General features: G+C 38.3%; 1 protein-coding gene and 1 long non-coding RNA gene across 4 annotated transcripts in view; one reads left to right on the top strand and one right to left on the bottom strand.

Moving 5' to 3' along the window:
* The window catches only part of GABRA1 (gamma-aminobutyric acid type A receptor alpha1 subunit), a 39,594-nt gene extending 28,468 nt beyond the window's left edge, over nt 1–11,126 (top strand). For all 3 annotated transcript variants that reach the window (XM_027682950.1, XM_027682952.1, XM_027682951.1), the window contains exons 8-10: nt 4,856–5,008; nt 7,595–7,797; nt 8,309–11,126. In XM_027682950.1, coding sequence (XP_027538751.1) covers nt 4,856–5,008; nt 7,595–7,797; nt 8,309–8,617 — 665 coding nt within the window. In that variant the 3' untranslated portion in view covers nt 8,618–11,126. The remainder of the gene's footprint in view (nt 1–4,855; nt 5,009–7,594; nt 7,798–8,308) is intronic.
* LOC113967394 overlaps nt 1–27,723 on the bottom strand; it is a 134,605-nt gene that overhangs the window by 76,349 nt on the left and 30,533 nt on the right. The gene's annotated exons all lie outside the window — the stretch shown is intronic.

Genomic DNA, 27,723 nt, shown 5'->3' on the forward strand with positions numbered 1-27,723 from the left:
GTGTTTGTATTGCTTTGAGGGCACAACCCCCTGACTTGGAGAGAAGTGCAGTTATACCTGCAGAAACCAACCTTCCCAGTGTGTTACTGCTAAAGTCAACCAGGCACTTTAAGGTGAACTGTAATTCATGCCTGAATTTTTTATTTAGCTTGCCAAAATATATTCATATGCTCTATTAAGCCAAGAAAATTTCTCCCAGACAAGTTTCTAGGTTACAGCTGGGAAGCTTCTGTTCAGTTGATATAATCAGAAAAGCAGTAAGTGGGCTGGCAGTGATAAGGACTTTGCCTGAGAACAGCACCAACACAACTGCTCCCACAGACACACGGCTCCTGGGGCTGAGCACAGGGGTGGAGCAGGATCCGAAAGGAAAAGGGGAAAACTCTTGGCCTGCCCACACCTAGAAATGTTGCCATTGACTTTTCTGCAGCTAATAATTCAGCCCAGCTGCCCTTCACTGAAAAGTCAGCAGGATTTGAGGGAAACTGTGAGGATCCCTTTGCTCTTTCCTGAAGCTGCTCGCTCAGAGCTGTGGGGTTGCACTCCGGGCCAGCTCTCTGCCTCCTCCCTGCATTAGAAGGGTGGCAGGATAACCAGAAAGGACTCACAACATGGGAACGTATCTAAAGCAAATGGAGATACCAGATATAGTTCAGGGTAATTGGATAGTAATGTGAGAAGCACCCCCTAAACTGTTAAGGCAGGTAAGAAATTTTCAAACAGAACTGAAGCAGGTGTAAAATTTCTTCATACATATCCATGAAGAAACAAAAAAGGTTTTGTTTTGCCCATGCTATTTGAAAGGTTTGAATTCTGCCTCCTTTTTCTGCCTGAAGAAACTCTTTCCCATTCCTATCTATAAAGTTAGATACAGTATAGTTAATATATAAAATGTGCTGAAATGAAAGTGCTGTTGTCTAGGTGCTAACAAACAGTACAAAGAACTAAATGCAATGGTTATCAAAACTAAAAATAATCCTATTAGAGAATCTTTTTGTACCAAACTGACAATTCTCTTTAGTTCCTACCTGATAAGCATATACAGGTACGTATATGTGGAAGAAATACTTATTGCTGGCAAATTCAAGGTCTCAAAGAAAAATTATTCTTGATTTGCTTTGGAAAGGAAAATGCTTTGCCTTCCCCAAAATAATGGTGAGGATTAGAAGTGGTTAATAATTCCTTTTCTCCTTGTTGAGGTAGGTGGGCAGCTACTCTCAACAGAATCTTCCAGCATGTCTTTGTCCTCTGATCATCTCTGGTTTAAGAGATGAAGTACGTAATGAAAATGATGAAATTCCTCCCTACTTTCAGAGTCGTGGATAATGACTCATCTTACAAAATGACAAAAGAAATTGAGGACAATCTTCATTTAAGAGTTCTCAGCAGCTTTATTAGGCCAGAAAATGAAGCTCTTTTGCAGCTGATTCTGTGGATCATTAGAGGAATCTACATAATTTTGGGCAATTTTAAGATGATATTTATAGTTGTCTGGAATTCTAGATCCTTATTTTCCCAAGGATTTGGGTGTAGCTGTGTTATTCTAAACAACCTCAAAACCATTCAATGATTTGATGGCTCCATAAAGTCCTTTTTTTTTTTCCTAATGTCTTCCTTGGCTAGTAGACCACCTTCTGTGCCTATTTCTGGATTTATAACAACAGAACTACAAACACTGATTCTTTAATGACAAGAGAATCTTGAAAGACTAAACCTTTTTTTATGGTATAGTCTATTCATCTGTGCTGGCAATGGAATGTGCAGGTATTACAGGCTTAAAAATAGTATTCAGTAAGTGAAACAATAATTATCGCTGCTGCTGTTTTGCTTAAGCAGAGTCAACCATTTTTTATTTGTATGCAAAATTTCTGTCACTCTCCAGCTACTGATTCATATTGACTCAGAAATAGTTTAAAATTATCCTTTTTGTAAGCACCTTAACAAACGCTTAAAGGGCTCATCCAAGATTCTGTTTACACAGAATTATTCTGCCACCTTGAAAACGTTGCTTTGCACTGAGAATCATCAGGATTTGTACTCACAGTGGTCTGGTTTTTTCTGATGTCCTGTAAATCTGCTGAGAGGATGTTGTTCTTAAGAGTTTTTTTACTGAGTTACACAGCATAAGTAGTAGATGATAAATACTTTGTTTTAAATTAATGACAAGGAAAGCCTTACAGTGATAGAAAAAGTATTGTGATAGCTAGAACTCAGTCCCCACCTCAAACCTCATGTCTGACATGACGCACAGTAATTTTAGGTGCTCACCTGATAGATTTGGTTTATCACAAATAGTTTACAGAACACTGAATAATATGTTTAATGGAACTTTACTGAATTATCAACTGTTGTCTTCTATGGACACGGGTTAGCTTATACTGCCTGCAAGATACTGTAGAACTAAGGGCTGTTTAAAAACTACAGCTACACAAATACTGAGCACAGGCAGAAACCCTTCCAGAGCTCTGAAAATATTCAAATAACTTAATATTCAAACCATTAAGTTAATATAGATGCAGGATGCATGTGACGACTTTTATGCTTCATATTGTATAATACATATAAACTAGTTAAAGTCCATGGAATAAATAAAATGATAAACATATTTATCTGCACAACACAGTTATTTGTAGAAGACTTGGGGAATTACAACAAAGCTAAAAAGAAATACCTTCTTTCTCACTTCCTTGGATAAGAAAAGATAAGAGAATACAAGATTCATACTTGTGAAAGCCTGGCAATCAGAAACTGTGAATACAGGCAATATTTGCTCAAGAGCTATTTGAAACTTTAGCTTGTTGGGAATTTTATGGCTGTATTACAGCACTTTCAAAATAGAATTACAGAGGAATTGCTGGGAAGCTCAGAGTGATAACCAGCTGTCATGAACGTGGCCATGCTTTCAATTAAAGAAAGCCACAAACTATGGCAAGCTAAAGATGCAGTAAATCACTGGAGAGCTTTAATGACCTGTGGTCATTCCAATCAATCTCATCAAAGATCTGATATCTTCTGAGAAATGACTGCTGGCCACCAGTACTTCGGAGAATTGAGGATGGTTTTGCCTTCTAACTGGGCTGTAAGGCCTTTTTCTGGGGTCTGCTTGGCTCCTTCAGTCCTCAAGGCATTACCTTTAGCTGACTTCAGCTCCGACCTGCTGCAGTGCTTAACAGATGAGAGTAATCCCTGCTTTTTAATTGCCTTTATGCTTTGGATCTTGTTCTCATTTTCCAGAGGTTAAAAATACTTTGATAATTTAAGCAGCTAAATAAAGCTCCAGAGTACAGTGGTGTGTTCACTCTGTATTCTTAGCTTGCCATCTCCAATCACTGAATTAACTCTGACACACCATTGTGCATATTCTATACCTGATTGCATTAAAATAACTTCCCACAGCATATTTGAGTCGATAAAATTAATTATTAGCTCTCCTAAACAAGACTGGCACCTTTCATAAGATCATAATCTCAGGGACAGAGGAGAAGGTTGTTTCAGTGAAAGTTAGACAGATGAGCAAAATTCAAGTAATAATGCCCACTATACTACTTCTGTCACTCCTATTTTTGAAAAAAAAAAAATTCATTGTATATGCTTTGCTTTACCTCTCAATTTAAAATTTATTCCCTTTTTCCCCCTTGCTACTGTGTTTTCTATTGAAACATAGCAGGAGTATTGTCACATCTTATAAATAAGCTTTCCTTGGGGTTATATGTTGAGCAAGATTGTTCAAATGAATGTTCTTCTGGAGCCTGCACTAAAGCAATGGGCATTTGACATGCTCGGTGCATAAGCACTCAATGTCTAGACACAGTTTTTCAATCACAGTTTAAGCTTTTCCTGTACAAGAGCCTTCTCTTTCCAGCTGCCTACATTTTAAAATAGAACTACAGTAATTTCATGTCATCTCTAATCTAGACAGAAGTTTGCATTCAGTTACATGTCTACTTGTTTCATTCCTAAGGTAATGTTTATTGCACAATAAGACTCAATCACAACAATATGTTTTTCAATCTTTTTGAGAATATATTGTTTTTCAAAATCCATTTTCAGTTATGTAAATAATGATCTGAAAATGAGCAGTATTTGCTCTTCTCTGGCAAGAAAGGTTCATAGAATTACATATATTGATATATTACAATATTAATCTGTAGTGGATATTATTAAATGTATTAATAAAATATATTCATTCATATATATATATATATATATATATATATATATATATATATACACCATTCCTTTCCACTGCAATTAGAATACCCTGCTCATATATTTTTGTAGCACCCAAAGCACTAGTGCTAATGAATATATTCTGTTATTCTTGCATTAGTCATTTACTTCAGGAGAGAATAATCATTTATTGAAGTACTAAATTAGCAGAACAGGGACATTTCATCTTCATAGCACATAAAGCACCCACAGTGGTAATGCAGACACAGCTGATCAACAATTCCATCGTAATCCTGGCCCCACTGAAACACTTTTGGGAGCCTGTCTTGATTTAGTCTTCAGAGCATGTTTACACGGGTTTACTGTGAGGGCTTTCCAGCTTCTGATGGAACAAGACCTTCCACAAGAGCTCTGAGCAGCCACCAGTGAATGCAGACATTCATTCACTACTCAGCAGAGATGAAAATCTGTACATTTAATTAGCATTTTCCAGAACTGTCTAGTTTTGTATTATTAGTGGAACTTCAGAACCAGGTTTACTAAATGTTTTCTTCAGAGCTGACCCAGTTTGATCTGAAGGCTTCCTTTATAAAAGGGATGCATATAATGAAAAATTACCTCCTATAAAGCTCTCTCATTTGTATATTTATAAAAACTTTAATGTTCCTGTTTTTCTTGATTTTAGGAGAATATGTTGTTATGACTACACATTTTCATTTGAAGAGGAAGATTGGCTATTTTGTCATCCAGACTTACCTGCCATGCATCATGACAGTGATCCTGTCCCAGGTGTCCTTCTGGCTTAACAGAGAATCTGTTCCAGCAAGAACAGTGTTTGGTAAGAAAGACCTACAAACTGCCTGGCAATCATGAGGCAAATAGATTTACAAAGTTTTATGGTAAAACTTCTTAACTTCTCGTGTAATAAGATGTTGGAGAACAGCACGAGCTTGGCCACAGTGCAGTGCACAAGAGTTAAGATGTTCCATTGCAAGGATGTACATCCAAACCTTTAAAACTGATTGTAAGAAGAGACCTGAAAATACCTCAAGCAGTCTATTACTGCTTGAATTTTCCAAAACAACCAGAATATGAATAAAACATTTCTGACAATGGCAGTGACGTTCATGGGGGGATTGTCAGAAAGGCTTTAATCCATGGGTATTGGTCATTTGACATCCTTAGGGCCATTGAAAATTTTTATCTTAAATTTTTTTTCCTTAATCCCTTTTGCAGGCTGCTGCTAAAGGTCTCCTGTTGAGATCAGCAACAATTTATTGTGCTTACAGTAGTGAATAGATGCACTCAACAAATGCAGTGAGAAAGCAATCTAAAGGACTCTCAGTGTATACAGCTGGTCCCCAGAGTTTAACCACTGCTTGCAAATGCTTCTCTTAAATTAGAAACAAATAACTTGCATATTCTTTGGAGAGATTAATCCGTGTCAAGTACATATTAAATGAGGAAAAAAAAAAAGAAAAAGAAAACAACAACCAAACAAAAAAAAAAAAAAAACAAAAACCAAAGCAAACAGGTGTAACAAACCTTTAGTTAGGAAAAGTAGAACCTGAGATTTCAGCTATGTGACCTAATCTTTTTGGTGATATTCAGATGGGACAGCTGAACACCTCTGGCAGGAGGAGGTGGAAGAACACACAGCCAAACTGGCTTTTATAGTTGTTTCCCTGGCTCAGGGCATTGCAGGGCAGGATGCTTTGGGCTTTGCCCAAGAGAATCTCTCCATTTCCCCAGAGACTCACTGCTGAGAAGTGCAGAGCTATTTTACTGACCTTTCCTGGCACTCTTCACAGCTGTGCTTTAGCTTCCCAGTGCCTCTGGAAATCAATCACAACTTGCATAGCCTTAGACCTCAAGAACCAAGCAGAGGCTTTCTGTTGACACACAGATGTGCATTTACAGGACAATGGTTAAACTACAGCGTATTAAATTTGATTTACATAATATTGTTTAGATTAGCAACTAAAATTAGTTCTGAATTTTTAGCATCAGCTTCACTGAGAACTGCTCTAGTAGGGACTTTTATGGGCCTCTGTAGTCAAAGCTATTGAAATTGTAACTATTTCACCTTTTTTTGCACATACCATTTAAAAAGAAGTGTCTGATCATCAGTTTGAAATGCTTCATTGTCACTAGATGGAGAACAGAATTTCCTAGTCTCAATGAATAATATATAATACTGCAGAGCACTCCAAGTGCCATCCTCACAGGCTCAGGAACCCACACATTTCTCAGTTTTCCTTTTAGAAGACACTTATTTAGTAAATAGTCTTGTGTTTGCTCCATGGCTATGTATCAAGAGAGCTTTTTCATTTCATGATGGCAGTGAAACAAAGTCTCAGAACATGTTGCATGAACACATATACACACAGAAGCACAACTTTCATCCTTTAAGTCCACTTAGTACCGCAGATAGTAACAGTTATAAATCCTGTTTTGCTCCTATGTAAGAGAAACATAAGCTCACTGGTAATAAGTCAAAGACAAAATTTGTCTCTCAGGGAAGAGAAATTGCTTCCTCATTAGGCACTAATAATTCAAGCTCTTCACACTCCCATGTAAATACGTTGTTCATTATCTGGCCTGTTTTAGCCACTGCTCATTTTCACTGACAGAGCAGCAAAGATGAACTCTCCAGACATTCAATCCATGACAGTGCAGTTGTCAAGGTAACTTGTGGCCATGTGATTTGATGTAAAGGCCTGGCATGCACTTGGAGATTCATTTTTTAAGCAGCTGCAGGCAGAGTGAGTTCAGTCCAGTCCTGGTTATCTCTCAGGTAAGGGGCAAGATTCAGCAGTGAGAAGCTCTGATATCAGAAATGCAAATTACACTGTCATTGCTCCTACATAAAATGTTTGCTGTTTTCTGGGCATCAGTGAATAAAGGGACAGAAATCTGTAAAACCATCTATTCAAGTAAATGTAATAACACATAAATCTTAGTGCCCTTTGAGTATACCTTCGAAGGAGCTTATACCAAATAATCTGAATGAAACAACGAGTATTTTAGTTTTCTCAGTATCTTGGAACTGTTGCAAGAAAGAACTAAAGATGTTAAATTGTTACACCCATAGGACAATTTGCAGGGCATGAGTAAAGAACAGTGACTATGAATCTTCAAATACCAGGAAGTGTAAAGTAGTATCCATTCCACAACTCATGATATTATTTCCATTCCAACTTTAAAAATAATATTCTATTACAACAATGTCAAAGAATAAAGGTATAAAAAATGTTTTGAAGATCCCGCAACTTCCACAGAACTTGAAATCTGCTATCCTCAATTAGCAACCAAACCCAGTTTATAAGAATGGGAGGTGTAGAAAAGGCTTTTCCATCTGTGAGAAATGAAGGACAAAATGCAGCTGCTGGTCCTAAAGCCACCGCCCCGCTCTGCTTTGCAGGAGTGACAACGGTGCTGACCATGACCACGCTGAGCATCAGTGCCAGGAACTCGCTGCCCAAGGTGGCCTATGCCACAGCCATGGACTGGTTCATCGCCGTCTGCTACGCCTTCGTCTTCTCAGCCCTCATCGAGTTCGCCACCGTCAACTACTTCACCAAGAGGGGCTACGCCTGGGACGGCAAGAGCGTCGTCCCCGAGAAGGTAACACCTCATCCAGCCCAGCACCACTCTGGGCAAGGTAACACACTCACCCAGCCCAGCACCACGCTGGGCAAGGTAACACCTCACCCAGCCCAGCACCACGCTGGGCAAGGTAACACCTCACCCAGCCCAGCACCACGCTGGGCCCTGCCTGGGCACCACAGCGGAAGGGTTTCAGCCCATTAGAAATTCTTATTGCTTAGAACAGTAAGTAATTACTCCAAAAGAATTTCCTCTTGTGTTCACACACAGCGTTTCTACACAAGAATTACTTAGACATTGAGCATCTAAATACCACTTCTGACATCCCGGGTGACACTTCATGCTATTAATAATGAAATATTCCGCTGAGATTTTGACTTGTGCAACTCAACGGAAAAGAAAAGATGAATGTGTATTATTTAAGGGAAGGCAATGATTTTTTTCTGTTTAAACAAAATGTTATAGTGCTTTTTCATAATCGTATCTGTTGAGAAAATAACGAGAATAAAACACTTTCTTCTTTCTTCAGCCAAAGAAAGTGAAGGATCCTCTCATTAAGAAAAACAACACATACACAGCTGCAGCTACGAGCTACACCCCTAACATTGCAAGGGACCCTGGGCTGGCAACCATTGCTAAAAGTGCAACCATTGAGCCCAAAGAAGTTAAGCCAGAAACAAAACCTGCAGAACCCAAGAAAACTTTTAACAGCGTCAGTAAAATTGACCGACTGTCAAGAATAGCCTTCCCACTGCTCTTTGGAATCTTTAACTTGGTCTACTGGGCCACCTATTTAAACAGGGAGCCCCAGCTAAAGGTTCAAACTCCACATCAATAACCTCATTTATTCCTATAGTTCTGTTTTGTCTTTTGCTCGGGGAGTTGCTTCCCTTTTTCACATACAGTAATTCCATTTGCTTCATTGCCTCTGTCTTCAATAAAATAAAGGTTTCTTTATTTAGCAAAAAGTAAAAATATATCTATATATTTAAAAAAACTGTGTGTGAGGGAGAGAACAATATAAGCTATATACTTTGGAAAAGTAATTCTGAAAATGGAAAAGAGTGAGCTGTAGTGTAATGGGGGGGAAAAAGAAACCATTTGTTGCCAGCTTAGTACTGAATGTCCCCAAAAGGAATTGTATATGTATGGGAAAAAGATATTTTTATTCAGAGGATTGTAGGGAGGGGGGAAATATTCTTTATGACATTCCTGATGCACATACTAGACTGTACCATTTATTCAACCACTGTTTATAATCTTTTCAAGGTTGTAAAACTCTCCATTTGCTGAATCCCATAAGATGTTATTTTCCTAATCCCTTTTCTCTTCTGTGTTGCAAACTACCTGACTTATACTATTAACTGGTCTTTAATGAGAAAGGAAATCTCCTCACTGCAGGTGCAGTTTGTCCCCTGTACAGCACATCAGATCCGAGGGTAACGAAGGCTTTGATCTGCTCTCAGTGCAGTCTCACTCCCAGCATTAAGCTGGCACTAAACTAGATTTAAAACCAGTTGCACAACCGAGTGCAGATCCAAGTTCCCTCTATCACCTGCCTAATCCAAACAATTCCTGGATGCTTTAAAGATAGCTTTTACTCATCATTATATTTTAGAGAGTTTTAAAAAAAAAAACAACAAAACAACAATTTTTGCAAGCTCTAGATATGTTGAATGTATTCTTTTATAAAATGATACATTAAAAGAAGCTTTAGACTGAGATTTATGAATAGCAGAAAGATAAAATATAGTATTTAAATAATATCTGTAAATATGCAGCATGAGATTGTACATTTTTTACTTTTTTAAAGTTGTGTTCTTAAAACATTGTGTAGGATTCACCTCTTAGCTCTTAATATGTTGTTAAATGCTCAATAAAACATATTTAGAGCCTGAATTAGAGGAAAAAATAAATCAGTGGTACTGAAAAGCCTAAAAAAATTACTAAGCAGAAAGTGCTTGGAATGAATTCCATTTGTAAAGTGGTGAGGTGTACAGCAGCTTGCAATTTGACAATGTTATCCAACGTATACTATTAGATTAACGACTGGTCTGCTCAGGTCATGCATAAACACTAAAGTATGGGATTATATTTGGTAGGTAAAATGGTGAAATATTTGTGAAGACAGAAGTTCATCTGTATATTACTGCTATATTTGCTGAAACATAACTGTTACAATAAGCGATGTAATATATGTAGCATTAAATACAAAGAAAGCATACATAAAAGAATGTACAGGAAAATAGATTTTATTGAGTAAACTTACTACATTTCATTTTTACTGTAGCAATATATTTGTAGGAACAATATGTAAGGGCTTCAAATACAAGATGTCCATTTTGCAGGTATTGTGCTCCCTTTAAAACAATTCTAGTCAGAATCATTACTGCTGATTCTTAGAAATCAAATTTCAGATAAAGATTTTTCAAAAAGATGGGAAGAATGGTGGATATTTTCAAGAAGCATCAATTAAGGAAGTGTAATACATGGTATTAAATGGCTTTTGAAACAGTGCTACATGAGCCTCCAGAGAAACAGCTACTGAGAGTCAAGTTTCACAATCAGTTTTCTAAACTCTTTCTCAATAAATCAAAAAGTCGACATCCTCTATCTACAAAAGGAAGCAGTTAATGTTTTATTTAGAGAAGTTGTTTTTTTTAAATAATGCTTCATTGTCTAACATTTAGTCCTGTCTAAACTTGATAAGTTATATGATTGCAGCTTATTAAAAGGGGATGTTTCATCTCTGGTATCATGTGTAGATATATGTATAGAAAAAAATAAACTATGGCTCTTTAACTTCTGTGTACTTGTTTATCTTGTTATTTTTGGCGTTAAACTAGTGTGTTCATTTAGGGCATTTTATCTTTCTAGCAATTCATAGCTACCTTTTGGTCTGCATTTTGCACATTAGATGTGAATATTACTTAACTAGTCTGCTTTTTGCTATGCAATGATTGCATTATATCACCTCTTAGTTAGTCTATGCCAATAGTATTATACTGTATAAACTTGACTGCACAGTTTATCAAAGACAAGGTATTCTCTATGTAGCTTTTTTACAATGCTTTGCTAAACCATGTAATAATAGTAAGTCTTCCTTGAAAATAACGATACACTCTTATAGAGGACAGTTTCTGTTTACTCCTAAGATAATTTTAAAAAGAAGACATTGAATGTTTATTGCACCTCAGTGCAGTGATGTGGCAATAAAACCTAAATCTAATAGAGGTTGTTTATGGCAGAAGCATGTATTGCTCTACAGAGTTTAGCAAAAGCTCTTTATTTTATGTCAGACTGTAATTCTATTATAATAATAAAGCTAAAAATGTTCAATAATGAAAGTGAATGTTTTACTTTGGTTTTCTTCAGTTACCACTTTTTTATGATGCATTGCTTGATTAACTGCTATTAATTCAAAAACTTAGCTTCTGTGGATTTGGTAATGAATGCAGTTTTAATAGATGTGATTTTTCTGTCCAGTGTTTCCCAGGGACAAATATAACAGGAGTGTTTCCCAAATCTGATTTGACATTCAGAAAAGATAGTTTAGTCTGTACAATACATAACCAATAAAGCAGACAAACAATTGTACCACAACATGAAATATGATATAGGGTAGGAACTAAATACAATGCATTTCCTCCCAGATAAAACAGCAGATAAACCAGAACTTGAGAGGAAAAATAGGGGTATTTGTTAGAGATCTGTTTAAATAAATACACAGATCTAAGAAAGACTGTTAGAAAAGAACCTCAAGCTGTACAAAATTAATATTTCACTTAGTAAGTTGTAGGGATAGCACTCCAACAAGCAAATATATATATATATATATATGTCTGGCTTGAAAATTTTAATTCTCAATTTTTTGTTCTTTCCCACATAGAAACACAGAGAGAGGAAAAATCATTCCAGTGCATTCAGTCCTCAGATTTTCTTGGAAAAGATCCTGGAAAGCAAGGCTTGTGCTTTTATGTAGGGAGAGACAAGAAATTGCAGCCATACAGCTTTAGAGTACCCAAAAGGCTGATGTAATTGTGTATTTGTATATAACAATATTCACAGTGTTTTAAACACGAGTCCTACAGAAGGATTCTTCAAAATGGAAGGAAAGATTGGAAGCACTCAGATTCTATTAACTTATTATGCTTTCCTCTATTTTGAATGAGAAAAATGCCATCTGAATCCCTATTCCCTCCTCCCACCACTAACTCCATGGAGCTGAATCCCTCTGAAAACCCCCTCAGGCTTTCCTGGAGGATTATGGTAAAGAAAGTGTCGAGTGACACTGTTTGAACACCCACCTCCCATGTTCACACGCCAGATGCAGAACATACATGGGGATTCTCACACCTTCTCTGTCACTGCTCAGACATTTTTAGGTAGAGTTTCACTCCAGTAAAATGAGTGAAAATGTCTGGATGCAACAGGATTTGACCCAGAGAAAACTACAGCACGATTCAGGTTCCCAGTGTGGAAGAAGAGCCTCATCAGATGACAGATTGCCAGCCCCCAGTCAGTCCAGCATGACACCCTGACACGGGAGTTCTGTGTTTGTTCTGAGAGTACATCAAGAGAAGCTCCTTCAGTTTTTCTTGGATCATCTCCAGAAGCTACTCCAGGATTTTCTTAATGACAGAGAACCTTTTTTACACCATCAATGACTTTTCAATAAAATTCTGACTCTTGGACTCTAAGTCCTGAAAAAACCCGATTTTCTTTCTCTCTATCTCCTTCTATTTTTCATCAATATGGTAAATAATAACAGCTTATGAAACACCCTAATGGCTAGAAAATGGGGCACAAATGCTTCAGGGAGCAAGTAATAACCTCTTTCAGCCTCTGCTTTGTATCTGAATGATTGTCCAAATAAATTAGTGTGACCAGAGAAAGTCAAACTTTTTCTGCTGCAAAAATATCAGTCATACTTTAAAAGATAAAAACACTAGATCTTCTCAGACTTTCTATAGCAGATCCACAGGAAAAAAAATCCTTGTGCTATGCATAGACATGACATAGCTTAAATAAAAATGTGTTTGCAGTCTTAGCAGATGAATTTTGCAAGTGAAGTGTATTATCAGCTTGTCAAGCTGCTGCTGTCACGTTACATCTGATCACAAACTGTGTCCAACACAACAAGAGAGGGAAAAGCCTGGAAAGGCCAAGTTTCCACAGGCTCTCCCTCTCTGGCCACAGCCCATCCAGGCAGGCAGGGATGCTGAGGAACTCACTGACTGAACTGCTCTGGGGCACCAGGGGATGCTCGGAGCAGATCCTGCACTTACAGCACAGCTGTTCCACACGGTTCACCCAAACACTGGAACTCTGCCCCCCAAAACCTGCAGAGACACCTCGGCCAGCCCAGGGCAGCTTCTCCCAGGGCGCTGTCAGGGCACAGCTCCTCCCAGGGCGCTGTCATGAGGGAAGAGGCACTTGCTGAACTCCTTCTCCAACCAAGGACATTTGAATGTGAACAGACACAATGAATTCCTGCCCAAGTGTCCTCACATGGGCAGGACTGGATCAGCCTCGAGTGGTGCAAGCCTAAGGATCAGAACCAGCCCTAAGATGCTCAATTAGTTTACAGTGATTTGCTGTTGCCTGCCCAGCACACACAGCCTTTGTTACATATTAATTTTTCCTGTATGGATCATCTGCTCAGTGCTGGATGACTACAGTGCCTCCCAGGAAAACGTCACTCAGCTGCTGTGGGATTAATGCAAATTACTCCAAACCCCACATATTTGGAGGCCCTATTCCATTACTGCCCGTAGCAGCAGAGCCACACTTTTAAGAAGTGCTTTGTAAGCTATCTCCATTGTAGTGATATTTATTAATGCAACAAATTTACAGCAAGGATATGAAAAATTCCAGAAACAAATTAAACAGAAGAAAATCTTTTATGGCCATCTAAAACCAAATATAAAGCTTAGTAAAGCTACAATAGAAAGATTTTTCTCTTAAATTACTTTTTTATGAAATATCTTATAAAAGCAGTAAAATGGATTTCAGCCAAGAATCTTTTAAATGAATGCACCTTTTGAATCAGAGAAAAAGCCAATAGAGGTCACAGTAAAATCCTCTGCCAATTATTAGGGATAATAATCTACTGTAGGGACATAAATTTAATAAAAGAAAATAACATTTTTCAATTAATCATAATCCAGTAAATTAAGAGGCTATCTTTTTTTCTTTATTAAATTGTTAATTTTAATAATTCAGGAGTCATTTCAGACAAGGGTTTGCTTTGATTTTATTTTTGTATGAGACTATGTGAAACTCAACTTCTGTTTTCATGTTTTCCCTGTCTGAGGAGCTTTGGGAGGCACGAAGAGGTGACAGACTCCATTCTCAAATGTGCTGGTGCATCTCTCAGGGAACACCAGTGTGGGAGCCTTACAACAAACATCAGCTTTGATACGGCCACGTGAAGGATTTTTGTAACTACACATGATGCTCAGCTAAGTCTCATGAGCACAACAAAATAATATGCAGATTAAGGTGAAAATGTTGAGGGCCTGATAGGGTTTTGTTTCCATTTCTGTGCACTTCCCTATCTTGCCTCACCAGCCCTGGTTTTGTAGGAACTGGGCTAATTTAGACCAAGTAAAATGGGCTTTGGGTCATTAGGGCCTTTCCCAGCCTGTTCCTGACTATCCTCTCCTACTTTGCCTGTGGAAGGCAAAGAAAACATTAATGAACTGGAGCAGCACCTCCCATTCCAACAGTTCCAGAGGACACTGAGACAGGAGTGGATCAGATGCACTGATACAATACTGAATGGCTGCAAAGCCAGAACTTTCACACCTGCACGTAATTCCTCTTACATCCATGTCATCTCATCCCCCAAAAGACAGTGATTCCCAGAGAAGGCAAATATTGCAGTTCCAGAGGATTCCAGCCATGACTTCACTCACAGCTTCCTAAGAACATACCAGAGCTGTGTTCTGGTCGCCAAGTCCTTGGATATCAATGCCTATGCTCATCTCTGACCATAACCTAGGCTTTCTTTTCCTACAAAGGTGGCAGGGCCAAAAATGTCTGCTTCCATTCAGCAGTTTCTGAACTGACAGATTTTTGGCTTGTAACTCCCAAAAAATATAAAAATTGAGATTAATTTTAAGACTACTAAGACAGAAGAGAAAGGTCATTATGGATTAGATAAAGCACTGGTAAACCAGAAAATTCACCTTAAAATGCTTTTATTCAACCCCTAGACAGCACTGGTCTGCTCCAAGCAAATGAGTTAATAAAACAACAGAAACCCTTTCAAGTGAATATGAGCAGAATTAAACAGGTGGCTGATGCTTTTGAAAACCTCACCATTTCCATCCAGGTACAGAATTACTTTCAAAAGCATACTGATCATGCTAAAAAGCAATTAAAAGAAGAAACACATAATTAGATTGTGCAGCAAGTTCTGCTAACAAAATTTTCTGAGTCTGAATTCTACCAGAGCATGAGGTTAAAAATCTTCTCTTGCACCCACATGAAGAGTTCTGTAAATGCTTCAGTGTCAAGGCACAGAAACCTGGGGTTCAAGGCTTTGAAAGAGACAAAGAATACCAGGATATATTCACATTGCTGCAAAGCATTGTCTTGTTTAGATAACAGAGCTTGACATTTATGTTGAGGGTTTCCACAGATCTGCACGGAGCCACTGATCAGACAAATTAGAGACATAAGTTAATTATTATGTTCATATATTAGGCCTTAGTAGTGGCACTAGGAATAACAATTAGACGTTCAAGTAACTCAATTCTGTGAAGTATTTTTGCCACATTATTCTAAACTCACATAACTTGTTTTTCAATACAACTTTTATTTTTCTGAACTATCATCCTTAGTTAATTGCAAAGTAAAAGATACAAAACCCCAAGAATATTAATTGTGTTACAACCTTTGCTTCAAAAGGAATAAGCAAGCTTCAAGAATTATGACCATGTGCCTAAAAAAAAGTAGTTTTATCTGGCTACTGCAAGGAGTAAATGGAAAGCAGTCTATAAATAAACATGATTCATTTATTTATAAATGTCTAGAGATAAGAAATAATAATAATTCTCTGGTGTAGCACAAGCTGACGTATTTATTACTAAACATAATGTACTTAACAACAAGTGTTGTAAGACAACAGGCTGTTTTACTACTGCCTCTTAATGGGAATTACATGAATAATGAGTCTCAGGAGGCATTTACCAGTGATAAAGGTAAATATTGGCTCTAAAAAATGTCAGACAGGCTATTATATCTCTGCATTGCAAGCCAACTATACAGATTATTAGCTATTATTTTATTATATCTAGTACTCAATAGCTGGGAATGTATATTTAAAAGATAAAAAGACTGCTGGTATCTGAAAGCACGGTCAGTGAGAAAGGCAAATAACCATTGATTTCTATTCACATCATGGCTGTGTCTGGATGGTGTACAAGGCTAAAGGAAAACGAGCTTCCATCAAGGTCAGAGCAGTGAATGATCCTGAACAGAAACCAACACAGCACAAACTGACAGGGAATGCATCCCATCCAAATCTCAGGTGAAAAACCCCTTGTTTCTGGTGTTATTGGCTTCTGCAGAGTAACAGAGAAGAACTTGCCTGAGCTTTCAGCTCTGGGACTTGATGAGTTATGCAGAATGTACTTTGCATAGTTAGAATGGTCACCCTGTTCTCATCAGCACACACAGAGAGAAGCAAGGACTTCTGTGCAGTGAAAATAAAAATATTCCCCATAGTCACACCACCATAACTCAGCTGATATAATCCAATGGCTTAGCTATGGTTTAAGTCTACAAGGACCTAAACTACCGAGTGTTTATCTGGGTGGATGTAGATAGGTCACTTTTTCTATAATTGCACTGCTTCATTGGTGAAATGCTGATAATAATGCTGATCTGCTTACAAATGCTCATATCTCCCTCTTTAAATAAATGAAGTTTAAGAGAAAGAATTATTTTGCAGTTGCCCGGGTTTGAAGAAATTAGGTAAGGATCCACTCCCTCTGCTCTCCCAGACTTCTTCTATGACCTTTAGATTCTGCTGAGAAAGAATGTCAGGTCTCAGCGAGGTCTCATCGCTCTCAGCTGTAACACCAGCTGGGATCTGTGGCACTGAGTGCTTTACAAAGCATTACAAAGAGGTAAGAGGTAGATAATTAGAAAAAGAGAGGAAAAGTTGGAAATCTTACCACAGTAATGGTACTGTTCATGTATATTAGAAGTCTTGGCACTGGAATGTGGTATTGATAGCCAAAAGTCTAGCCCATAATAGGCAATAATGTACAAGAATACTGTGGCTAAGAAGTTTTAAAAGAGAATTCTAAAATAAACAAGAATGCATTTTATGGAAGCCTTTTTTACCACAGCATATTTCTAATTTAAAAAAGACCAAACAAAAAACAGACACCAAAAACCAGTAAGATTTTTGAGACAGATAGTTATCACACCTTTTATGAAATTCTTAGGAGAAGCCTAAAATATCTTGAAAACAACTTTGGGTTGCGTGCTTGCAGGGCATCCACATTCCCTTTCTTGCAGTGGATTTCTTCATAAAGAAGAAAGTTTTGAATAGTCTTTCTGTGGTGACAGATTCCTGGCTGTAACTCATTTCAGAAGAGCTATCTCAACTCACCCTACTCCTCAGTTCTACTCTCCAGTCGTCCCAGAACTCACCAGTGTGACTCCCATCTCCTCTGCCAGTCCTGTCACTGCTGGCCAGGGCAGTGCAACAGAGGGCAGGGGGCAGAGCTGGAAAAATACGCCAAGACGAGGAACATCAAGTTTAGAGCCCAAGAGGCAAAACTACTGATGCAGAAGACTGCTAAATACAACCAGCTGCCTTCTGGCTCTTGAATCTGCCAAGGAGCACGCTGGGAGATTGCTGTTCAGTAAATATGAAATACGGACTTACAGCAAATCAGAAAAGTAACATTTTCTCATTGCCCCTAATTACTGTTTGCTTGGGGGGGAATGGTACAGTGTCTATTTGTACAAAATACATCAAAAATATTTCTATGGCTAATATTATAGAAAGAGTGCAAAGCCTGCTGACCCTTAGACAAATTTGCATCAGCGCTGGGACTCTGCCAAGGGCAAAACATCCTTGGGGAAAAATAACTATGTCTTAAACGTGTATTTAGAGCTTAAATTGTGGGATAATGAGGAGGAATTCTCAACCCTCATGAAACAGTCCTAAACCTCCAATCAAATTAACAATATGCTGTTAACATTTTTTAGATTTACACAAATACATACGAATTTTCTCCAACTTCAGGTGATTCTTCTATCTGCTGTAGCTTCAGTGTTAATTTGCACTTAAACTTTGTTGTCTACTAACACAACAGGATTCATGTAGAAGATGCTATATTACATAGTTTCCTGAAAAGTGTGAACAGAACCACAGTTTCTCCTAAACTTTGTCAAAACAGTGGAAAATCTGGGATTTGCCAACCACTTGAAGCTTTCCTTGTTACTTAAAGCAGTTTGCAGAGTAACCACAAGTTTGCCTGAGCCAGGGCGAGCACCCCAGGAGTGATGCACAGCTCAGTAAGGCCCAAAACTTTAGTCCAATTTCCCACGGAGATAAATAGTGAGCCACTCAAATGTGTGAATGACACCTTTGCACATAACCTGGAAGTCTGACTCTAAGGGGATATTTTAACTTGTAGACAGATGCAGAGCCCTTCATCTCCTTCGCTACACTCATTTACCATCTTTTCCTCCTCCTATCTCCACAAAGTCTTATTGTGTGGTCAGGGGAGGTTTAGGTTGGATATTAGAAAAAGGTTCTGCCCCCAGAGGGTGGTTGGGCACTGACCAGGCTCCCCAGGGCAGTGGGCACAGCACCAAGGCTGCCAGAGCTCCAGGAGGGTTTGGATGATCCTCTGGGGCACAGGGTGGGACTCTTGGGGCTGGGTCTGTGCAGGGCCAGGAGCTGGACTGGATGATCCTTGTGGGTCCCTTCCAACTCAGCATATTCTGTGAATCTGTGAGTCTGTGATACTTTGCTTTACAGTCTCTGGAGTTTCTACAAATCTGTTTTTCAAGCTGTGTTTATCTAGACAGAGCTGTCACTTGAACTAGGAAAATTAAGGTGGCCAAATGTGATGACTGAGCACATGATGGCCACGTATCTCTGGACTGTGGTCAACCACTGAAATGGGGGTGCCTAAACCAGTTTGGGTCTTGGACCATGAAGGCTGAATTGTATTGATTTTTCACTCTAACAGACCTTGTTAAAACAATAAATCAAGGAAATACATATCTCAGTGATATTAACAGAACATTTGAGGTAGAATTTCCTTGCAAATTCCCTTTATTTCGCTAAATCTTCAATTACCTGCTTTTGTTTCACTCCTGCCTTTGCCAAGACTTGTTAGGGCTAGATATAGGGAAGAGGCTCAGGACAAAAGTGAGATGACATTGTTTCGTGCCACAAGGGACCGTGGGATTAAAAAACACAAAGAGCTTGTGGAAAGATTTTGTGGCTGCAGGCAACCTATGTCAGAATTAGAGAGCAGCAGTCCTGGGACAGCAGTGCCCCAGAGCTGTGACTTGTAACAACTGTATATGGCCTAAATACCAAAAAAATCCCCATTTAGTCATCTCCAATCTAGTCAAAGGAGACACTAAAACACAGAAAGGAATAACCAAGTAGTTGCTGCCTTCCAGTCCATTCTGAGCATCTTATCCTGAATTAACATGGCCTTTGTATGTGACAAAAAATGAGCTTTTAGAATAAAAATATATTGTTACTCTCTGTAAGATATTTCATCACCAAACTGGATCTTTTGCATGAGTACAACCCCACTTAGTTCATTTTAAATATAATTGTCCTCCATATGGTAAATTGAACTTGGACTCAAAAAATGGAGAAATGATTTTGCCACTAATGAATGTTGAACAAATACTGGAGTTTACTTGTATTAGATGATACTGAATGAACAGGTACTTTGAATATCAAGCTTCCTGGATTCCATGTCTTTATGAGTCAGTAGCCTATAGTTTGAGAAGCCTGAATTAGGAGCACCTATGTACAACTGGTTTAGTCTAAACTGAGTAAAATTGTACCATATGATGGGTAAGACTGAGCCATAGGCATGAAAAATACCCTGTCAAATACTGCAACCTAAAATGTCACTGCCTGTGCTCATAAGGTTTTTTTCTGCAGAGTTTAAAAGATACACTTGTATTTTATTTTGAGTAATATATTTTTGGTCTAAAAGAGTTGTGATGAGAAATTGTCAGTATTTTTTCTCAAACTTAATAGAAGATATAAGATGCTATGAAAAAAAGTGGAAGTCTAAATATGGTGACTAAAATACAAGGTAGCAATATTATTAATGTGTTATCAAATGATTCATGGGAAATAGATAGCTGACTAAAAAAGAATCCTGCTCAAGTTCCACGAGTTACTAAAATATATTATGTTAGGTATATTCTGCTACAAATTCTCACATCTACAGTCTGTCTTAAGTTTTATACTGAATATTATGAAAAGTGTATTATGTACAAAAGACAAAAAGATGGACAGTGAGGCCTTCCAGGGAGGGCAAAAAAAAGCAGCACAGATAATGGATTTCAGAGATTCGGCCCCAAAGTATCAAGAAGTGAAAAAAGCCCCATGTGCAAGAAAAGGAAGACTTGAAGCTGCAGCAGAAAGAATAAGAGGGAATAAGTTCCCATCCTCCAATCAGCAGATTTGAGGATGTTCATTTACATCCCAGTACTTTACTGGTATTTGTATCTCTACATGTTTGATTCAGGTTGAGAAATCAAGACCTAAGTAATGATTTGATTTAAGAAAGGCCTCTTTCCAGCTACATCACAAAACTTCTGCTATTGTAGTAATTGGGCCAATATAAATATAATTAAGATAGAATTTAATTCCTGACTAATTTGGAGAAAAGACATCTGAAAAAAAAAAAAGAAAAACATTCCTGCATCTTAATCAAGGTAATTGCCACGATCATCTCCTATCTGATCAAAAGATCTGACAAGAAACTGCAGCCCTAATTAGGAACAGCAGTTTGAATCATCCAACTCTAGACCTGCATTCAGAGTTGGCAATTATGAGGGTTTTATCTGTGAGCTTTTTGCACCTCAGCATTGAACAGATTTGAAATGTTTAATAAAATTTGCAGTTTGCGACTATGATGGTGAATCATGTGTGGAAAAAGTCCATGCTGGAATCAGGCTGGGATACAAGCAAACGGTTTTTAGAAACCGTATAGAAATAGAGGATCCCAGGGAGATCCAGTGGCCCTATTCATAACTTGGGTGGCGGTTTTTAGGCAAAAATCTATCTTCATAATCTTATGAGGTGATTAAAGACAAAGCCTCGATTAATGAGGATTGTTATAATGTGATTTGAAGTGGATTATAGTATCATTTTACTTCCTGGGCTCAGCTGATGGAAATAGCAGATGAGTGCAGACACTGGTAGGATCCTTTTACTGAGCAATAAAAGAAAAACCTACGAGCCCAGACCAGGAAGATAAAGCAGGAAAGCAAGCAAGCCATGAGATCCAGGCTTCTGCTGCTACCCACGGACCAGGGCAGGGCTTTGGGAGCTACTGCTGAGAATGTGCAACTTCAACCCAATGCAGGAAAAGGAAAAGCAGAATCAAAGCTCCAAGCAGACAATAGTGGAAAATAAATAAGAAAGAGAATTGTTGTTGGTGTCTACTTTTTTCTTACCTACAGCACTAGGATGTTAAATACAGAAATACTGTTCAACTCTGGATAAGACAACTGAGACAAGGAATGAGAAGAAGTTACCCTGCAGTGCCTGAGCAATACACCATGTACCTCACATGACTTAATACAGATCAAAAGTAATTTTTAAAATATAGTAAGTAAAAATTAAAAACTGCCTCTGATAGAAAAGTCAAAAATAAAATGTGTGGCAAGAATGAGGAATCTGTGTAGTAGTTTAGATAACTAAACATAAAATGACATGTTACCTGTTTCATTAGGAAGCAGTAACTGAGCAATTTGACCAGACCAGTTAATATTATGCAGCAAATTAAAATCAATTGCCCTACTGGGATATTTTCTGTAAAGATAGAATTATTGTTTATCAGGAAAACCAAATTCCTAATCCAAAGTGAAGGAAATTAATCTGTTTCCTCACCAGATGGTACTGAAATGTCACCTGTGAGCCTCTGAGGCCAGTTCTGCCTCTGAGGCCAGTTCTGCCTTGTTCACACGGAGGAGAAGTGCACGAACAAACCCCGGCTGGGAGTCCTCCCTGTACATCATCTTTGATGGATGAGCCGCTAATTCCAGTTTAAAGAGAGATTTGTAAAGCCTCGTTTGGGCCTCCCTGGGTGAAACCTGAGCTTCAGTAGCACAACTGAGAGCCCAGACTCAGAACAGGGCTGCGGCTTCCTGGAAAAAGGGACTACACAAATGGGAGCTCTGCAGGAAAAACCATTAGCAAAGCAAGAGAAAGAAAGGTTGCTAAGGGAATCACAGATGAGAGGAGAGCAGACCAATATCAGAAACAGAAGCAGATCTCCCAAGTCTTGCCCAGTGTCTCTTCTATACAATGCTGTGTCTCCCTCACACTCAGGATATAAAATTTACGTCTTAGACTCTCTTCCTCCCCCTGGCCCATCCTCCCCATCCCAATCATTGATTATTTCCATGTCCTTTCAGACCTTGAAAGATGGTGAAAAGACAAACTGGAGGCTCACCTTTCAGCTCTGCTGGAACAATCATCCAAATATTTGAAAGGGATTGCATGTAACCTCTTTATAAAATTAATCTCCCTCCTCCAACAGACCTTGCCGCACTGAAATACAAATAAGTCTCCCCTGAATCCCCATAATAATCAAAGTGTTACAGCCCTTGCTATAAATAGATTTAAGTTATCTTAGCTCTCTTATTGCATCACTCTACCAGACAATCTTGCTATCACAAAACAATTGTCATAAATGACCTTGAAAATTATGTTAACCCACAAAGGCTCCAGCATTGTTACAGTGCAGGACAACTTAAAGTTATTTCTATTATTTCTATTCTTAACACATCCATAAGAGAAAAAGCTGCACTTGGGAGCATTCTTTCAACTTCTTTTTTTTTCCTCCAGGTCTTATTTATGTTACAGAGCAGGGAGATCCCTGAAAACAACAGATACGGTATTAAAAAAAACCCAAACAACAAAACTCTCCCAAACTTAAACACATCCTTCCTTATTTTGACTTTAAGATAGAAGTCAAGGTTAGTTCTAAGGCATTTTCTTCAACATATAATAGAATCCAAGCCCTTTGCACAGTCATACTCAATTAGCCTGTGGCTGACAGATGCCAGACTGGTTCATAATCAGGATTCTGTACAACAGACATTTAAAGAGACTAAAGAAACAAGTCATAGAAAACTGAATTTCAGTAAGTAATCGGACTACTGTTAGTTCATTGAGAGTTGGTTGTTGCATGGGCTTCTTTATTCCTTTCAAAGACAGGCATGAAAAGAAACAGTCAGATTTTCTGTAGCAGAGACATCTAATGAATTCATTAGGATCTGTGCAATAGCTTAAAATATTGAGCACAGCATATGCAAAAATTAGGAATGTCTTCCTCTGCCAGCCTTCTGACAAAATAATATTTTGTTCATTCAAACAAAGGGAAGTTAGCAGGACCTGTCACTTGTTCTTCCCAAATGCCTCATAGTTAATCTCTGAGATTATTCATTCTTCCTCCCTTTATCATTATTTGTATCATAACCACAGGCCAAACCACATTGTGCCGGGTACTGTACACACAGGGGCTAAAGAAATGAGTGTGGTCTTGAGTTTTCAAGCCAACTTAAGAACTAGTTTTCAAAACTATTGCCAGCAGTATTGACACAAAAAAGGCACTCTCTGTTTAAGGATCAGTGTAGCTGGAAAGCACCAACTGCCTTTTCACACATTATCTCCTTCCCACCTGCAACAAGTGTTTCACTAGGACAAAAGGTAGTGTTTAAATTACTATATTTTAGAACTTCTGTGCACTGAATTTAACCATCAGTGAGTCGTCTATGAGAACCAGCTGGGTACTGGTTGGAAACAAAAGCTGCCATGAAGTAACAAGCACAGATAAGATGGTCTCATTTCGGACTGACAGCAATGGTCCTCATTACTACTTCCTTTGCTTACAAATTACCTCTGTTCCCCCTCTTGCACGTGTTCTCATGTGGAGAGAAAGTGAAAACAAAGTATTCTGGAAGGAGACAACTAGACGCAGTTTGGGAATGGGCTTGTCTTACTGTGCTGATTGTGTTCCTCATTGCAGCATCAGTGGTCATGATTAAAATGTCACCAAGAAATTAAAAACGCTCCTACTCTTCAACATAAATAAAGCTCTGTTTATTCCACAAGAAGAAGGATTTTTCACACAAAATACCCTTCTCACACTAATTTAATGAGCTCATTTTCTAGGGAGGATTAACTGATAAGATGTTTAGATGGAACTTAATTATTCTTTGTGAGATAAAGTAACAAATTAGGGTAGACCGTGTGGATTAGTAAATAAGTAATTTATTTTTCTATAATTAAGACAACTTCAAGCACCAAGTAAGATGGGTTGTGCTATCAAGCTACATTTTCCCAGCATTCCTGAATTTCAGCATGTTAGTTTATTATGCAGAATTGAAGGGCATTTAAGAAAAAGGAGAAGATACAGTGAGAAAACTAGTGAGTAAAATAAATGCTACAAGCTTTCATTATAAATATTTACATATGAAGCATGTTTTGTACTAAGATTACAGAAGCATTTGAACTGCAGAGCCCAACGGTTTTCAGAACCACAAGAAGACAGAGTCTTTTACAGCTGTTCCATCGTTTCTGCGAGGTATTTAAATAGATAAAGAGCTAAGTATAAATTGGCCATTTTATAATCACAGAAAGATGGTTAATACAGATTGTACAATCGCTCAGACACTAGGAATGCCCCAATATCTTTGGGAATGATCATTCACTATCCCATCAGGCCCAGAAGCCATAGGCACAAATTCTGATATTATTCTATGGTTTTCCTGCTGTGATTTTCAAGCAGGAAGGTTCAGGATCCAGCTCAGTGCCAGCTCTGGTTCTCTCCAGCCCACATTCCGTGTGTTCCTGCCACAACCCCCGGCTGTGATCCCTGACCCGCAGGGCCACGGGACAGACACCAAACCAGGCTTGGGGGCTGAAAACCACCAAGTTTGGTTTGGTCTCATTTCAACTGAAACAGGCCCGGAATTTCAGGCCTGCTCCATAACATCCTTAGCAGGGATACACCTGGAGCTACTGAGCAATGCTTTGGCCATACCCTGTTCATTCTGGACTCAAAGCAAACAGAAAAGGCATCAGCACCCAAAGCACCGGGCACTGTGCTCTCCCCAGGGAGCAGGAGGGAACCACTGTGCTCTCCCCAGGGAGCAGGAGGGACCCACCGTGCTCTCCCCAGGGAGCAGGAGGGACCCTGCAGAGCAGGCACACCCAGAGTCAGTCAATAACACAAGTTCACAACCTCCGAAAAGTCACTCTGTGCTACTGCATTAACATTGACATTTATAATCAAGCCATTAGCTGTAATTTCTGAAAACAAGTGCATGAATAATGATTGAATATGTAAATTAGATCATCTATTAGAACAGCTCAGAGAACTCTCTTTAGAGAGTGCACATACTCTCTAGATAGATCACAGGTTTCAGTCTCCCCACAGCAGGAAGGGGGGAGCTCACACCGTTCCCAGTGCCTTGGACCACTAGAATTTGAGGAGCTGCAACTTGCCTAACATTTTGATCTATAACTGTTTTAAGTTTGACAACTATTTCCTTTGCAAATAATTTCCTGAATTAAAACAACCATCCCAAATACCACTGATCTAAGAGAACGTGACAAAACTCTCGCTGATTTCCTGATTTTAGCTGTTAACAGTGTCAGCTCCATCCCCCAACTGTGAAAGGGTGATTTTTGGTTCTGAAGGAAGGGGAGAAAAAAATTATTTTCCAAATGTGTTTTCTGATAGTTAATAAGTCCCTTGAGTAGGTAACCCTGCTCAATTTGAATATGCCTGAGGCTTTTGCTACTTTTACCATTCTCCAACCAGATGTGGCTTTTTCCAAAATAGATTTTTTTCTTTTTAGCACTGATTTTCTCTTGTGATATTACAAATACAGAGCAGAAAGCAGCTCAGTGGTTTTTAATCCTAGTTCACTCTGCCAGATCCCCTAAAGAATTATGTACTAGAGACGAGATCCAGCACTTCAGCATGGCAACCCTATGAAATTCAGCAGCTTATAAAAGTCCCCAGCAAAATGCCTTTTCAGTTTTTGTCATTTTGAAGCAAGGTAGCTAGTTCATCATTACAAAAAGACCAAAGCAACTAAGACCCCAAACCATGTTGGTTTTTCCCTAATATTTAAATTATTACTTAAATAATTCAGCTTCTTTAGTTCAAAATATTACTTGGTACTTTTACTCCCCCACAGAGAACTGAGGTGGGCTTTCCCTTACTCTCATGGACCTTCTTCAGCTAGAAAATATAAAAGTGGATCAAATTGTGATTCTATGGAAGTCAGCTACGAATTATCATTGACTTTGAGAGGATTTTGAGCTTAAAAAATGATTACATGCATGTATGTGTAATGTTATTCCTGAATTTCCCACATCTCTGTAGTACTGGGAAGGAAATATGAACAGGTGGACTGATCTTCACATTTCTCAGATGTGAATCTTCTTCAAAGATTCTTACATCTTTGAATTTTTAACTTTGAAGTGCTTGGATTCAAGGGAGAAAATATGATTATTCTCTGGGAGATTTTAACCATCTTAAGATTTTTTTTTGTTTGAAGTGTTCTACTTATAGCAGTAAACTAATTATATGCAATTAGAACACAGCAAAAGTCTCAGAAAATGAGAAGCTGATAGAAAGCTACAAAATCATAATAAAATGAAAGCATAACTATTTTTAAATACAGAGTTCCATCTTTCAGTCTTGATTTTTTTAAACCCTGCATTGTATATAAGAGTTATATAATTCACCTTTGCCAAATGAAAATACATGTATATTTTAAATTAATTAACTTACAACTTTGTGCTTGCTTTTCATTAATATTTTAGCAAATAACCTAACAGGAGAATAATTGCAGAAGCTGCAATGCCAATATCAAAGTTACTAAATACTAACAAAAATGTGGTCTTGAAAGCAAAGTCATATATATGAACATCTGTGAATATAAATTCTTTGTATTTCCCCCATTCAAAGAGAAACACATTCATATCTATCTAGGGTTTGATCAGCTAGATTAGAAAGTAAGCAGACCTCAAGTGACTTCATAGATTTTATGTAATTTTTTAGAAATCCATTACTTCTCTTGTTTTTTTAAAATAAATTCTACCACAGCTTTATCTGAGCCCAGCTGAGGTACTAAGCAATGGGATACACACTGTGGGAGAGACCCAAATGACCCAGTTAAGTGGCCAATCCCGAAATCCTGAAAACCACAGAAGTGTATTAATCCACGAGCCAAATTCCAGCCGTTCACTTAAGCCCCAGAGCTTGGGGAGGTTTGTTGGGCAAACACACACATTACCTGCCTCCCTCCAAAATCATCAAATACTTCAACAACATTCACCCAAGAGAAAAAAATCCCATCTGTGTAGTTCCATTGATTTCAAAGAAGCAAAACTGATTCAACTACTCCACTCTCTACTCCATCACTGTGTATCCAATAATGACAGGAATGGTACAAAGAGGAGGAAATAGCACAGTAACATTCATCAGTTTGGCTGGACATTGCTGTTTTCAACGTTGCACTTAAAACTAATACTGTTTTTTAAAGTTCCTACAACATACATAATACAGAAACACAAATTTTGTATTACCATTAAGGAAGAACCTTGGGAAACAAAACAAAGCCCCTGCTGTTGGCAGAGAATGTCTCTGCTGCTCTTCACTCCTTGATGCAAAGGCT

This window comes from Neopelma chrysocephalum, unplaced genomic scaffold, assembly GCF_003984885.1.
Source record: "Neopelma chrysocephalum unplaced genomic scaffold, ASM398488v2 Primary Assembly neopelma1_63, whole genome shotgun sequence".
Taxonomy (NCBI): domain Eukaryota; kingdom Metazoa; phylum Chordata; class Aves; order Passeriformes; family Pipridae; genus Neopelma; species Neopelma chrysocephalum.